The sequence below is a fragment of the Cyprinus carpio genome, chromosome B18, assembly GCF_018340385.1.
Source record: "Cyprinus carpio isolate SPL01 chromosome B18, ASM1834038v1, whole genome shotgun sequence".
Taxonomy (NCBI): Eukaryota; Metazoa; Chordata; class Actinopteri; order Cypriniformes; family Cyprinidae; genus Cyprinus; species Cyprinus carpio.
This window is the reverse complement of record NC_056614.1, coordinates 690,680-707,303: the sequence shown is the minus strand read 5'-3', so window position 1 is coordinate 707,303 and position 16,624 is coordinate 690,680. Positions and strand designations below refer to the sequence as shown.

Sequence of the window (16,624 nt, the reverse complement as noted above, 5' to 3'; positions counted from 1 at the left end):
CCGGATCCCAGACAACCCGCAGGCTGCCCCCGATCAAGCCAGGTTGTACCAAATACCCGTGAGTATTAAGGGGGGTACCTATCAGGCTTTGGTGGATTCAGGTTGTAACCAGACCCTCCATCCATCAAAGCCTGATACAATCCGGGGGGGCATTGGATACGGGCCGCATGGTTAAGGTGAGGTGTGTGCACAGGGATATAGTGGAATACCCCGTAAAAGCCATAGCCATCAAATTTAGGGGACAAAAGCATTATGTGGAGGTGGCCGTTAGTCCGCGCCTCCGGCATCCACTAATCTTGGGAACCAATTGGCCAGCATTTGAACAATTATTGGGATGTTTAACAGTGGATGCCTCTGGGAAGAAGAGATGGCTGGAGGGTGGGGCGAGCGCTCAGGTGGGAGAATCTGTGCCAGACCCAGTGGGGAGGTTTCAGGGGAACCTAGCGACTTGGCAAGGCTAAACCTTTTCCAGTCACGATGACTTTCCCCTGGACAGTCCCAGGATGAGACCCTCAAACACGCATTCGAGCAGGTCCGTTCCATCGATGGGCAGGTCCTCCATCCTGACCGCGCGCTCTCTTATCCATATTTTGCCGTTATAAAGGACCGGTTGTATTGAGTGACCCATGACGCTCAGACAAAGGAAGATACAACCCAATTATTAGTACCTCGGAGCCGTCGGGAAATGCTTTTCCAGATGGCGCATTGTAATCCAATGGCAGGGCATTTAGGTATGACAGCGACATTAAATCGTCTAATGACCCGATTTTTTTTGGGCATTCACGAGAACATGCGCAGATGATGCGTGTCTTGTCGGGAATGTCAGTTGGTGACCCACAAGCCACCCCAAAAGCCCCATTGCACCCTCTTCCTCTAGTGCAGGTCCCCTTCGAACGAATTGGTATGGACCTCATCGGGCCATTAGACCGATCAGCAGAGGGACATCGTTTTTGCGTTTAGTCATAGTAGATTACACAACACGATATCCAGAGGCAGTGGCGCTCCGCAACATCTCAGCAAAGAGTGTGGCGGACGCCCTGGACGGACTGGTCGAACGCTTTAATCGCACGTTGAAAATAATGATTCGTAAATTCGTACAAGAAGACGCGAAAAATTGGGACAGATGGCTAGAACCCCCCTCTTATTCGCTGTGTGCGAGGTCCCCCAAGCCTCCACGGGGTGGTTTTTTCCCCCTTCGAGCTTCTTTACGGATGCCAGCCCCCGCGGGGTGCTGGACATCCTAAAAGAAACTTGGGCAGACGGACGTTCGGATAGCAAGAACGAAATTCAATATGTCATGGACCTGAGAGCGAAACTCCATACACTGGGGTGGCTCTCTATGGAGAATTTGCTTCAGGCCCAGGCAGACAAAAGCCAGCTGTATAACAGGGGAACTAAGCTCCGAGAATTTGCACCGGGAGATAAAGTGCTCATATTACTGCCAACCTCCAGCTCCAAATTATTAGCTAAGTGGCAAGGACCCTTTAAGGACACACAGCGAGTAGGAGATCTCAATTATGAAGTAGTACGAACAGATAGAGGCGACTCGCAGCAAATTTACTACCTCAACCTCCTAAAAAAATGGAGCGAAGAGGAGTCAGTGTTGCTAGCGATGGCGGAGAGGAAGATCTCGTGGCCAGAGGCGGTCATTAAAGAAAAATCCACTCACCCTGGCCCCCGGGAGGGGATCACCTCTCGCCACGCAGCTCACTGACATTGGGCATTTACAGTCCGAATTTGCAGACGTGTTTTCACCCCTACCTGGTCGTACTAATCTGATTCAGCACCATATTGAGACAGAGCCGGGCGTGGTGGTTCGCAGCCGGCCATATAGACTACCTGAACACAAGAAAAAAGTAGTTCAGACAGAATTAGAGGCGATGCTGGGGATGGGAGTAATCGAGGAGTCCCACAGTGATTGGGCGAGCCCGATAGTTTTGGTGCCTAAAACGGACGGGCTCGGTGCGGGTTTTGTTGTGGACTATCGCAGGGTGAACAGCAGTGTCAAAATTTGATGCTTATCCAATTGCCGCGGATTGACGAGTTGCTTGATCGGTTAGGTACGGCTCCTTTTTACTCGACATTGGACTTAACAAAAGGATATTGGCAGATCCCCTTATCTCCCATGGTCCAAAGACAAAACAGCCTTCACCACGCCGTTTGGATTACACCAATTTGTGACGCTTCCCTTTCGGCTTGTTCGGGGGCCCCCCCCACTACGTTTCAGTGTCTCATGGATCGAGTGCTGCGACCCCATGCTGCATATGCCGCAGCCTACCTGGATGATATCATCATCTATAGTGGGGACTGGCAGCAGCATATGGGGCATGTGAGGGCTGTCCTCTGGGCGCTGAGACGGGCGGGGCTAACGGCCAACCCGAAGAAGTGCGCGGTTGGGCGGGTGGAGGTAAGGTATCTGGGCTTCCCTTGGGTCCACGGGCAGGTGCGTCCCCAAATTGACAAGACGGCAGCGATTGCGACCTGCCCCAGACCCAAGACCAAAAAGGAGGTGAGGCAGTTCCTGGGCTGGCGGGATATTATAGGAGGTTTATTCCTGGTTATTCGGACCTCACCAGCCCGCTGACTGACCTCACTAAAAAAGGAGGTACCAGAATACGGTCCCAATGGACGGAGCATGCCAACAGGCCTTTACCCGAGTTTACAGGCTGCCCTGTTGTGGCGGACCGCTCCTCCACGGAGCCTTTTTTGTTACAGACCGACGGGTCGGACAGGGGGCTGGGCGCAGTCCTGTCCCAGGAGGTAGGGAGGGAGGACCGCCCGGTGCTGTACATTATTCGGAAGCTCTCGAAGAGAGAGACTAGGTACAGAACCATAGAGAAGTGAGTGTTTGGCCATCAGGTGGGTGGTCTTCACCTTTCGCTACTACTTCCTGGTGGGGGTATGTGGCAGGGGAGGCGTGGTTTCAGCGAGGTCTGTGACGGGAGAGATGAAGTGAAGAGACGAGCGGTGGTAGTGTGGGTCAAGTGAAAAACGAGTAAACACCTGGTTCTAACTGCAGTGATTGGCATGGGGAAGCGGTATTTAAGCCAGCTGTAATCCAGCGAGGAGTGAGAGAGCTGAGGACTCGTGGGGACTCAAACAAGCAAGCGGGCGAAAAGCAAGACTGAGAATTACCCAGCAGTGGTTTTGAATTGAACGTGGTGCGCAGGTGGCGTGAGTTTTGTTTTCTATTTCTGTGTATATGAATAAATTCCCACGAGCCTCAGAAACGCCGACCCTGGTCTCCTTCCTTCTCCCACAAAAGAACATTATCACAATCAGAAATACAATAACAAATGTAGATTCTACAGCGTCTAATACTTTAGTTTTATCCATCGCACCCAAAGATAAACTGCAGTGCTTTACAACTATAGGACAGGAAGTGCTAAATAAACTTATCACTGCATCTAAACCAACAACATGTTTATTAGATCCTGTACCCCCTAAATTACTGTAAGAGTTGTTACCTGTACAGAAAAAACACTTCTCAAATATTATTTAACTCGTCGTTATCTTTAGGTCATGTCCCAAAACCATTCAAGCTGGCGGTTATTAAGCCTCTTATTAAGAAACCACTAGATCCTAGTGAACTGGCAAATTACAGACCCATTTCAAATCTTCCATTTATGTTTAAAAAATTTTAGAAAAGTTGTGTCTGCTCAATTGTGCTCCTACCTGCAAAAAATTCTCTCTAGGAAGAATTTCAGTCGGGTTTCAGGCCCCATCATAGCACAGAAACTGCACTTGTTAAAATTACAAGTGACTTGCTACTTGCATCAGACCCAAGGCTGCATCTCATTGCTAGTTTTACTTGATCTTAATGCTGCGTTAGACACCATAGATCACGACATACTCATAGATAGATTAAAAAACTATACAGGTATCCAAGGGCAGGCTTTAAGATGGTTTAGATCCTACCTTGTCCGATCGCTACCACTTTGTTTATTTAAATGGGGAGTCATATCATTTATCACCAGTAAAATATGGAGTGCCACAAGGATCTGTCCTAGGTCCTCTGCTATTTTCAATATACATGTTGCCCCTTGGTAATATCATTAGAAAATACGGGATTTAGTTTCCACTGTTATGCTGATGATACTCAACTATATATCTCAACGAGACCAAATGAAACTTCTAAATTATCTAAGGTAACAGAGTGTGTTAAAAATTGAAAAGATTGGATGACCGATAATTTTCTCCTATTAAATTCAGATAAGACCGAGATATTACTTATTGGACCAAAAAAACATTACACAGAATCTCGTAGATTACAATTTGGCAATTAGTTTGATGTACTGTTACTTCCTCTACTGTCAAAAATCTGGGTGTTATATTAGACAGTAACTTGTCTTTTGAAAGTCATATTTCCCATGTTACAAAAATAGCATTCTTCCATCTTAGAAACATTGCCAAGCTATGAAACATGTTACCTGTTTCTGATGCAGAAAAGCTAGTTCATGCGTTCATGACCTCTAGACTGGACTATTGTAATGCACTGCTAGGTGGTTGTCCTGCATCCTCAATAAACAAGCTACAGGTAGTCCAAAATGCAGCGGCTAGAGTCCTTACCAGGTCAAGAAAATATGATGATATTACCCCAATTTTACAGTCTCTGCACTGGCTACCTATTAAGTTCTGTATCACTTACAAAATATTATTACTTACTTATAAGGCCCTTAATGGCTTAGCTCCTGCGTACCTAACTAGTCTTCTACCACGCTACAACAACCCATCACGCTCCCTAAGGTCACAAAACGCTGGACTTTTGATAGTACCTAGGATAGGAAAGTCCACTAAAGGAGGTAGAGCTTTTTGCGCATTTGGCTCCCAAACTCTGGAATAGCCTTCCTGATAATGTTCGGGGTTCAAAACACTTCCTCTGTTTAAATCTAGGTTAAAAACACACCTCTTTGGCCAAGCATTCAAATAATGCATCTCATAATTTGGGCCTGCAGTTATATCTGATCAAATGCGCATTATTATTCTTGGCTGGAACAGCAGCTACGCTAATTATGTCTCTATTTGTTTCACTCTTTTGGCACAGGATTTACATCCCGTGGTAACCTAGGATTTACACAAGCTCCAGTCTGGATCCAGAACGCCTGAGAAGAGATGATGGCAACCCCTCAGAGGACCTCAGATGAGGCTAACCCTGAGACAACATACAGAACTACCCACATTTTGGTATAAGTTTGATTGCATAATTGCTGTTAATAGTGTTAATCGTCTGTTTGTTTATGTCTTTTATTGATTTTTCTGAACATTTCTGCAGTATGAACATAAACTGACAGTCATCACTGATAAGCTACTACTAAATATTGTAGAAACTTAATTTTCTGTAAAGTTGCTTTGCAACGATTTGTATCGTAAAAAGTGCTATAATACAATAAACTTGAATTGAATTTAATAATGCAAAAAAACAGTCTCCCGTGTGGCTCGAGTTCCCAGTCAGTCTCTCTCTCTCACTTCCCGATTCCTGGTGGCTTTTATCCAGTCTCTCCACACCAATTACTGCAATGAGACACAGGTGTTTATCATTTGCAGTTGACATACTTACTCACTGCTCGTCTTCTGCCTCTCTCTCCTGCTGCAGACCTCGCTGAAACCCACGCCCCCCTTGCCACATACCCCCACCACTTTGACTCAGGCCGGGGAGCGGCCCGCCACACAAAGCAGCCTTTATTTGGGTGAAAGCCTGCTGGCACTGCTCCGTCCACTGGACTTGATCTGGTGCTTCCTTTATAGTTAGGTCAGTCAGCGGGCTGGTGAGGTCCGAATAATTAGGTACAAACCTTCTATAATATCCCGCCAGCCCCATGAACTGCTTCACCTCCTTTTTGGTCTTGGGTCTCGGACAGGTTGCAACTGCTGCCGTCTTATCAATTTGAGGACGCACTTGTCCATGACCCAAGTGGAAACCCAGATACCTGACTTACCACACACCCAACCGCACACTTTTTAGAGTTAGCCATTAGGTTCGGCCCCTCTCAGCGACCTCAGAACAGCCCGCAGATGCTGCATATGATGCTGCCAGTCATTACTATAGATGATAATGTCATCCAAATAGGCAGTGGCATACGCAGCGTGCGGTCAGAGTATCCGGTCCATAAGCCGCTAAAAGGTGGCCGGAGCCCCGAACAACCCGAAAGGAAGTGTAACAAATTGGTGTAATCCAAACGGCATTGTGAAAGCTGTCTTTTCTTTGGATATAGGTGATAAGGGGATCTGCCAATATACTTTTGTTAAATCTAGTGTCGGTAAAATCGAGCAGAAACCCCAGCCGATCAAGCAATTCGTCAACCCATGGCATTGGATATGCGTCGAATTTCAACACAGCATTCACCTTGCGATAAATCACACAGAACCGGACAGATCCGTCCGTTTTGGGCACTAAAACTATCAGGCTCACCCAATCACTGTTGGATTTCTCTATTACTCCCATATCTAGCATCGCCTCTAATTCCATCTGAACTACTTTTTTTTTTGTGTTTAGGCAAACGATACGGCCGGCTGCGCACTGGCTCAGTCCATGCCTGGCTCAGTCTTAACGTGGTGCTGAATAAGGTTCATGCGATCAGGTAGGGGCAAGAACACATCTGCAAATTCAGCTTGCAACTTGGCCACATCAGTGAGCAGGGAGGGCGAGAGGTGATCTCCTCCTGGGACCAGAGTGATAGATTGATTTTTATTGTTCACTTCTGGACTCAGATCTTCCTCTCCATTCACCACCATCGCCAACATCACTGACTCCAACTCACTCCATTTTTTAAGGGGATTGAGATGGTATCTACCTGATTGCACTGATCTCCAACTCGTCATGTGACCTCAAAGGGTCCTTGCCACTTGGCGAGTAATTTGGAACTAGAAGTTGGAAGCAATACAAGTACTTTTTCCTCCCAGTGCAAATTCACGTAATCTGGTTCCCCTGTTATATAACTGGCTTTGTCTGTCCTGAGCCTGTAACAAATTCTCCATAGAGAGCCGCCCTAAAGTGTGAAGTTTTGTTCTTAGGTCCAGTACATACTGAATTAAATATTTTTACTGATCGAAGATCAGAAAGTCTAACACCCCACGGGGGTGACGTCCATAGAGAAGCACGAAGGGGGAAAACCCCATGGAGGCTTGGGGAACCTCACACACTGCAAACAAGAGGGGTTCCAGCCATCGGTCCCAATTTTTGGCGTCTTTATGAACAAACTTTCGAATCATGGTTTTTAATGTGCGATTAAATCATTCAACCAGACTGTCTGTTTGTGGGTGATAAACGCTGGTGCGAATCGATTTAATGCCCAATAGTTCATAAAGTTCGCGGAGAGTCCGTGACATAAACGCTGTACCTTGATCGGTGAGAATCTCTTTTGGGATTCCCACCCAGGAGATTAGATGAAACAGTGCGTCTGCTACACTTTTTTGTGGAAATGTTGCAGTGCGCCACTGCCTCTGGATATCGTGTTTCATAATCCACTAGGAGTAATGCAAAGTGAAGCCCACCTGCTGATCGTTCTAATGGCCCGATGAGGTCCATGCCAATTCTTTCGAAGGGGACCTGCATAAGAGGAAGAGGGCACAAAGGTGCTTTTGGGTGGCCGTGGATTTCACCAGCTGACATTCACGACAAGACGCGCACCACACCTGCGCACGTTCTCATGAATGCCTGGCCAGAAAATCGGGTCATTACACGATTAGGTGTTGCTGCTTGTCCCAAATGTCCGGCCGTCGGATTACAGTGAGCCGCCTGGAAAAAAAAATCCCCGATGCCTTTTTAGTCCTAACAACTGAGTTTGTATCTTGTTTTGACTGAGTGTCCTGGGTCACTCGATACAACATATCTTTTAAAATAGCAAAATAAGGATAGGAGAGTGGTCAAGTCAGTTGGAGAAGCTGCCCGTCGATGGCATGGACCTGTTCAAAGGCCTTTTTGAGCGTTTCATCCTGATACTTTTTCCAGGGGAAAATCATCACATTCTGTGAGGTTTCTCCTCTCAACAGTGCTTCGTTCGTCTTGTCTCAGTTCCCATTGGTCCCGGCTCAGCTTCTCCCACCTGGCGACCGCCCCCCTTCCCCACTCTTCTTTCCCCCAGGAGACATCCGCACATAAATGCCCTAATAATACACTAAAATCTGGCCAATTTGATCCCAAAATTAGCAGATGTCTGAGGTGCGGGCTAACTGCAACCTCTACTCTATGTTTTGTCCCAAAAATTGAATAGCCACCGACATTAAGGGGTAGTTCACCACATCCCCGTGCACGCAACGAACCTTAACCACACGGCTCTTATCCAGTGCCTCCGGCTGAATCAGCTTTGATGAATTGAGGTCTGGTTATCCATCAAATCCTGATACGTACCCCCCTTAAATACTCACAGGTATTTGGTACAGGCCAGCTTGATCAGGGGCAGCCTGTGGGGTGTCCAGGACCCAGATCATTGTCCCCACCTCCATCACTGGATACCGATCAATAAAATGACCTGGGTCCCCGCAATGTCAACAGGCTGGCCAAGGCCTCCCCACCACCCTATTCAAGGAATTGGTTGTGGAGAGAGTGGAGGAACGGGAGCTGCGGCAGGGCAGATGCTGGTCGATCCCACCCCCCGGGCAGTGCCTTCGGGGCAGCTGTGGGTTCCGCCCCTGGACCACTTCTCCACCGGGTGGGGCTCGTGGAGGGAGATTCCCTCTGGGCCTGGGAAAAGGGACAGGTTTGGGGAGAGAAACCACAGGGGAAGGGAGAGAAAGAGAGACAGATGGCAGGGGGTCGCCGACCCCAGGGCACACTACCATTTGGTCCTCCGCCAGTTGGATTGCCTGGTTCAGCGATGTCGGGCGGTGGCACTGGACCCACTGGGCAGTCTTCCTTGGCAGCTGAGCCACAAACTGCTCCAGTACCACTTTGTCGATGATTTCCTTGATGTCACTTTTTCTTGGCCATCAGACATCTGCGACAGCTGTTCTGTACTCCCGGCCGACCCGCTAAAGGATGGTGTGCTTGAGGTCGTTGTAGACCAGGAGGTTCTGGACTGGCAGTTGTGAGCCACACTGGCCAGTCCTCTTGGGGCCACCCACATGCCACATGTCTTTTGAGAGGCACGTGAGTGGGCATGGGCTGGGGCAGATGGAGTTCCGGTAGCCCGAACCTCCCATCAATCCAGCTCCGGAACAGCTCGCGTCTTCCTACTGGCTTGGATGAGCACTCGGAAACGCCATTCCTGATCGTCCCTAATGCCCAGCAGTGCCTGATGTGTTTCTGAGAGCGATTGGATGACCTCCGCAAATGGCGATCCTGGCGGGGACTGCATGACGGCGGTGGCGTTCTTCTTCCTATCCCAGGTTTGCCACCAGTGTAACAATGTAAAAAACGTTCATAGTCACGGGGAAGAAGGAGCGGAACCACGAACATTCAAATAAAACTTTAAGACTAAACATAAACACAAAAGAGCGAACTCCTCTTTTTATCCTTCCGGACACCCACAAAGCATAACAAAAACACAAAATAAAACACATGCCTGGTCCTCTCTCGTCCTTCAACTCCTCTTTTTATCCTTCCGGAGCTCCTCCGTGGGTCTCAAGGCCAGTGAATGGTCCAGGTGTCGCTCATTTCCAATGACTCCACCAGCCTCGACCCGTTCCCACGGCTCTCGGCCCACCCCATTTGTCACAAACATCTTATGCTGTTAATGCAATTGAATGTTATGCAATTGAATTGTTATGCTCATGCACAAGCATAACAAAAGTTATAACGTGAACAAAACCGCAGAACATAATTTTGCATATTGCCGCAACATATAAATAATATAACATATCATTTAAAGTGGTCATATACTTAGCAACAAATTAATGTAACCTTTCCAGCTGGATAAGCAAGTCTTATATGTAATTTAGTTAAAAAAAAAAAGACTTAAATGAAGATCAACTGTTTGTGACATGAACAAGTTTAACTGGACTGTATATTTGCATAAAAAGTCTCTAATTTGATTGAACCCTTTATTATTTTTTATTCTACGACTTTAAAATTAGCCAAATTTATTGCTTGATTCTTAATAAGGTTCTTAGACAGACCACACTGAACTGTAGTGAATAGTTGACAATGATTTTTCTAGTCGGTAATCGTTAGTGTTGGAAGGTTGTAAAACATGAGCAAAAAGTTACAGTCATTGCCACTCAGAGACATTGTTCAAGTGGCATTTATTGGCATTCTGTCCATCAGAGATGCTGTGATGAAAGTGTACGTGCATGAAGAGTCCTACGAATAGTGTTATGTTCTGATCCTGCATGTTGCCTTTCGTGCTTTTCACTTTATGACCTTGTGAGAATTCTGCTAACTGAGCAAAGCATTTGATAATCAAATTCAGAGGTCTGCCCTCTGGCTGGAACAGGTTTAGTTCAAATTTCACAACGTATTATAAATTACATGACTGTCACACTGCTTACTACTGTCACACAATCAAGTTACATTAACATTAACATTAAACACACATTGTTTCTCCTTATTAACAAACTTGATTTTATTTTTTAATAATACCATTGTTTCTGCCAAATGTAAAAAAAAAAAAGGAAATGATGGATATTCTTTTATTTTGAAACATTGGATAGTTTGATGCATAATACAATGTTGATATGGGAATACTGCAAAGGCCGAGATGGAAGGAACGTGCATGCAGCATGATTGTTTTTATATTTTTCACCACTGATAAGCTACTACTAAATATGTAGAAACGTAATTTTCTGTAAAGTTGCTTTGGCAATGATTTGTATCGTAAAAAGCGCTATACAAATAAACTTGAATTGAATGTAACTGATTTTTTATGCTTGTTAGTTAAATATGTATTTTAACAGCTTTACAGAAAAGTTACACCAAAAGAAATAATATAATAAAGAAACTACAGCTCAATGTAATTATAAGGCATGCTTATAAGTAAAACTCTGACAGCAGGTGACTATGAGATTAATTGTTAAGAAGTTCAATAAACTACAGAAACTGTATTAACTGTAAAATGACTCTTGCTTTGAGCACTGATGCACATATGGCTTTGGGCAAAACTGTTGTGAAATTGCAAATGATCCCATCCATCATAGCTTCAAATTTCGCCTTTGGGTTGCTAAGCCAAAGATGAAGTCATTTTGCATTATTTTGAAATGCCTCATGGCTAAAGCCTGCCTGAAGGCTAGACCACTCCTACCCACCAAAATTATAAAACCAAGACCACCATCTGCAATGCTCATCCTGAATCTAAAATCCACCTGTGCATCAGCCCGTCAGACCGACAATATGAGCTTTACGTTCAAGTCAGCATTCCAGTCCAGCTTCCAGACCATCTCTGGCTTCGTGAGTGATTTCTCTGTCTTTCTTAAACTCCTGACATATAGTATAGCTTTCTAAATTAACTTGTGCATTCTCAGAGGTGGGGAAGTTGTATTTAAGTCAGCTGTAAAACTTGTAACATACAGAATACTATATTTATTATGCAGAGCGTCCCTTATGTGAGTCGTATCTCTGGAGGACTGAAAGCTGGGAAAGCCATCTTCATTCAGGGCTCTGTTCCCTCTGGATGTGAGAGGTGAATCTTACTGTTCATGACTAGACAGTTATAACTAGAAATGCAAGTTTGTTTGAGTAACTAGTTTCACTCTTTTACGTTGTCTTTGATCTTTACAGCTTTGTGGTGAATCTGAAGTGTGGGGAATCTAAAGAAAATGACATCGCCTTTCAAATTAGAACCCAGTTCAGCAGCAACTGCATGGTCCTAAACAGCCGCCAACATGGGGCATGGGGAAAAAGGAGAAACTGGACTGTATTACCTTTAAAACAGGGCAGCAGCTTTGATCTGATCATTGCCGTAAAATTCTGAAAATTATCAGGTGTGTTTTGATGTTTTTGTCCTGTTCATTGAGTGCATCGTGTGAAGGCAAAAAGATCAGAAAAAGATACTCTAAAATTAGTAATTTTCAATCTGAAGGATGTATTTGAATGGAAGCGAAGTTGGCATTTTCAAGCACATCGTATACCTCTGGATCGTGTCATTGCTTTAAGCGTTGGAGGAGAAGTTTCAGTTGACAAAGACGTGGTATTCACCGAGGTGATGTGATTCCTCCTCTTTTACAATATTTTCAGATTACATTAATTGTATTTTAGTTTTTCATTACTCAGGCACAGGCACACCAAAATCCTGTTATTTTGGCATTAGGCTATGATAACACACAGATAAATGCTTCAGTATGTTCATCATGTTCCTACATCTGATTCTTTGATTTGTAATGTGCAAGACATGGCTTACAATTGGAAAGGCAGACAAGGACCACTTGACTAAGTAAGAAGAAAAAGATAAATGTCTGGTAGAAATGATAAAAATACTTGTGTTAGTTCAGCTCCTACCATCTTGCTTTTACAGAGCTGGACGGGGATCTTCTGTCTTTGGGCGGAGTGCAAGTATGACTTTTGTGGAGAGCATTCACTACGCTGGATGAAAGCTGGTCGTTGACTGGCTCTGAACATAATTTGCCAACTATTCATCCACACGATGGGACTTTCACTGAGCAACACGGTTCAAATCCTGTGAGTAACAGACACTTACCAAGGATTCAGAACACAACAAAGGGCACGCCACTAAAAGAAACAGCAGTGCATGAAAAATTTGCCTGATTTTTTACATACCTAAAAAAACAAAATTCAGAAGTTCAAAGCCTGCCATAAGAATCTAGTTTAATATACTCTGATGCCTATTTTCTTGTGTTTACTGCAGACAACCTCCTTATGTGGCCCAATTTCAGGAGGACTGAGAGAAGGCATGGCCTTGTACTTAAAAATGGAGTTATTCCACTAATGGCAGAATGGTAAGGAATTGTTTTTGTTGGCCAATTTGGGCCAAAACAATTGGTTATGTTTTTATTTAACAATTGTTTGTTTGGATTTGGTTGTTTTAAAAAGTTTTCCGTCTGCTTCGCAACTGCAGGTTTGAAACAATACAAAAATTACAGACTGAGGCAGTCCTGACAGTGATGACATGCTTTCCCACTTCAACCCTCGACTGCACCAGCAAAAAGTGGTCATTTGAACAGCTTCAGGAACAGAAAATGGGAAGCCATAGAAGTGTCTTCTCTGATAACCCCTTTAAACAGGGAGAAACTTTTGGATGATGTTCCACTGTCATTCAAATCTGGAAGGATATCAGGTATTTGTTTAAAGTCACTACATTGACCCCTAAAGGAAGGAAAGCTAGGACTTGTCCTCACAAACCCAGGCGGGTTGTGTTGCTTTGGTTTTTATCAGTTTATGTGAATGGTCAAAGAACTGTACACATTCAAACACCGTAGTTCCACTGGCAAAAGTGGCAACATTAAATATCAGTGGACATGTTGTTGTGGTCTTTTTGGCTTCATGCAGTAAGTTATCATTTCTTCTACAGCTTTTTTGGGGTTGGGGGTTGAATAATTGCAGCATGCTGATACTTTGTAAGAATCCCGGAAAAGACAATGCAGATTTAAAAGCTTTCTAAATTAAAACTCTCTCTATTTGCTATTAACTGGAGTGCATCTTCATTTCTACAACATTCACCAGTCGACATACCACATGGGAACTTTCCACAGACGTAGAGAGCTTCAGCCAGTCCAAAAACCCTGTGAGTACCCAACGTCAAATGTGATTTCTGACGAATGAAATAGAGTGCCTGGGAAACCCACGTCTGCTCATCACCCAAGAGTGGATGTTATGACCAAATTGAAACAGACTCAGAATCGAAAGAGCTTTATTGCCCAGGTATGCTTACCTCTTCAAGAAGTTGTTTTAGTGACATAAGCTTCCAGTACACAGAGACAACAACAACAACAAAGAACAAAAAACAAATTGCAATAATAAATTGTGTATGAACAGTGCTTTTTGTGTCTTCCGAATAGAGTAAGAGCAGAGATGTACTTGGAGGGCGAATTTAGGGGTAACAAATAAATATAGAATAATTGCACATTTTTTTTGCATAAGTGTTTTAGTGAACATTTAACTGTTCATGAGGTAGATTGGCCTGGGGGAAGAAACTGTTTCTTGTGCCTGGGGGTCCTGGTACCTGACTGTCCGGTATTTGCACTCTGAAGCGCCGGCCAGATGGCAAAAGTTCAAAAAGGGGTAAACTTGGATTGAGACGGGATCCAGAGTGATTTTCTGAGTCCTTTTCCTCACTCTGGATGTTACAGTTTCTTGAAGGGTGTGCATGGGAGCACCCAATATTCTTTCAGGCCAGTACCGAACTGTTCCTCTGTAGTCTCTATTTTTGATTTTGTAGCTGAAACCACACTCAGACAGATTAATTGAATTGCCCAGGACAGAGCTCAATGACGGCTGAGTAAACTGTTCAAGCAGCTCCTGTGGCATTTTAAGCTCCTCACATCTGGCGAATGAATACAACCTTTGTTGAGGACCCTTTTTAAACAATGGAGCAATGTTATTGTCCCACAGTCAGTCCTGATAGAGGGTGGGTGGTTTGTAATGTTGCCCCAGGAAATCAATTAATCATCTGAATGACTCCAATAACGGCCCAGTGCTGTTCATGATGTAGTGGGGGGATGCCAGGGGGGTTTCCTCTGAAGTCCAAATCATCTCCACTGGTTTGAGAGTGTTCAGACTCCAGGGTTGTTAGACTGCACCAGACAGCCAGCTAGGCTGCAACAAAAATAGGAACATGTAACATGCTGTCTGTATTTTGGCAGTTCGCGGGAGAGATTGGCTTTATTAAAGTCCCAAGAATGATTAAACCGAGTCTGGGTGTTGTTGTTTCTGTCTCTGTGATCTGATCAGCGGTTTCTGTAAAGCCAGACTTACGTGCTGACTGGCGGAGGATATAGCGCTCACCAGAATGAGCGGAGTGAAACTCCCTTGGCGAATGAAACGCGGCGAAAGAACGGCTGGCAGTTGACAAAAAGCACTTCTAGATATGACCAGCACATCTCTTTTAAACAGGTACATCTGTGGCACAAAGTTTCATTGACATAAAAGCAGTGAATGTCCGACGCGCGTTTCCCATTGATTATGCGCTGCGGGTCCCGCTCTTGAACATCTGAAAGCCCGGCAGGATGGAAGGCGCGCTATCCGTTTATGGCGATCATTGAGCAGAGTTTCCGTGAAACACAGAGCAGCAGAGTGTGATTAAATCCTTATTTGTCCGCGGGAAAGACAGAAGGATTTCGTCCGTTTTGTTGGGTAAGGAGAGCGAGAGAATTTGCCAGCAGATGGATGCTGCTAGGCAACGGCGTTTTCGAAATCGCGCTTCCAGAGTCTAACGAGCGCACCAGCTCGCTTCCACGTTTGCGCTTTTTGAAGAGTTTGATAAGCGCAGCTGCTCCACCGAAACAAGTCAGTGTACAACGTATGGATAATTGAATTACAGGGTTAAAAGATTTTGTGGTGTGTTCTGCCGAATGTCCGCGTTCACCCTGGTGAAATGATCGTGTTACAACAAAAAACGGACAAACTAACAAAAACAGTCCAAACCACTGGAGAGCCAAGCACTGAAGCAGCCGTCTGCGGCGCCACGAGGACACATTAACCAAAAATTTACACAACACCAATTTAAAACAAACAGCAAGACATCCACATTTGTTTATTTCACGAGTGAACACCTGCTTTAAGATATGCCTATATACGCTGATGCCTCTTTTCTTGTGTTTACTGCAGAACCTTCCTTACGTGGCACCAATTTCAGGAGGACTGAGGGAAGGCATGGCCTTGTACTTAAAGGGAGTTATTCCCACTAATGCTGACCAGTAAGAATTTTTTTTGTTGGCCAATTTGGACAAAAACAATTGTTATTTTTATTTAACAATTGTTGTTTGGATTTGGTTGTTTTAAAAAGTTTAATCTTCCCTGCAGATTTGAAATTAATTTCAAGACTGGGCAGTCTGACAGTGATGACACTGCTTTCCACTTCAACCCTCGACTGCACCACCGAAAGTGGTATTGAACAGCTTCAGGACCCAAAAAGAAAATGGGCAGCAAAGGAAAGTGTCTCTGACACCCCTTTAAAAAGGGAGAACTTTTGATATGTTCCCTGTCATCAAATTCTGGAAGGATATCAGGTATGGCTGTTAAGTCACTACATGGACCCTAAAAGGAAGCTAGGAGCTTGTCTCACACGGGTTGTGTGCTTTGGTTTTTATTCAGGTTATGTGAATGGTAAGAAGCGGTATTACATTCAAGACAGTATACCACTGAAAAGTGTCAACATTAATATTCAATGGTGAGTTGCTGTGACCTTTCTGGCTTCCTTAAAAGTAGGTCACTTTGTTCTTAAGCTAAAGCATTTTGGCACATGATGATACTGTCACAGCATCCATGAAATGGCTTTGAGCGTGACAGCTCATAAAGTCATTTTTCTCTGTTCCCAAATTAGCAATGGGAGTGGATCTGTAGTTCTACAAAAGTGATACAAAAACACCACTCTGGGCAGCTCACATGGGGGACTTTCCACTGTACAATCAGAGATCTTGCAGCCCGTCCGAAACACTTGAGTGACGATCTTTTTACAGGAACTTCTGAAAGCACAACAAAGTGCACGCACTAATGAACGCCAGTACATCAGAACTATTTACCCAAGTGGAATTCTCTTACCACAGTTTAAAAGATTCTGCTGGCCATTTTAAAATGTGG

The 16,624-nt window shown here is 44.7% G+C and overlaps 1 protein-coding gene across 1 annotated transcript; it reads left to right on the top strand.

Moving 5' to 3' along the window:
- The first annotated feature begins 11,137 nt into the window (after nucleotides 1–11,137).
- Nucleotides 11,138–11,843, top strand: LOC122140319 (galectin-7-like). The gene is made up of 3 exons (XM_042743370.1): nucleotides 11,138–11,320; nucleotides 11,464–11,552; nucleotides 11,651–11,843. The coding sequence occupies exons 1-3, from the start codon at nucleotides 11,138–11,140 to the stop codon at nucleotides 11,841–11,843; spliced, it is 465 nt and encodes a 154-aa protein (XP_042599304.1).
- The last annotated feature ends 4,781 nt before the right edge of the window (nucleotides 11,844–16,624 follow it).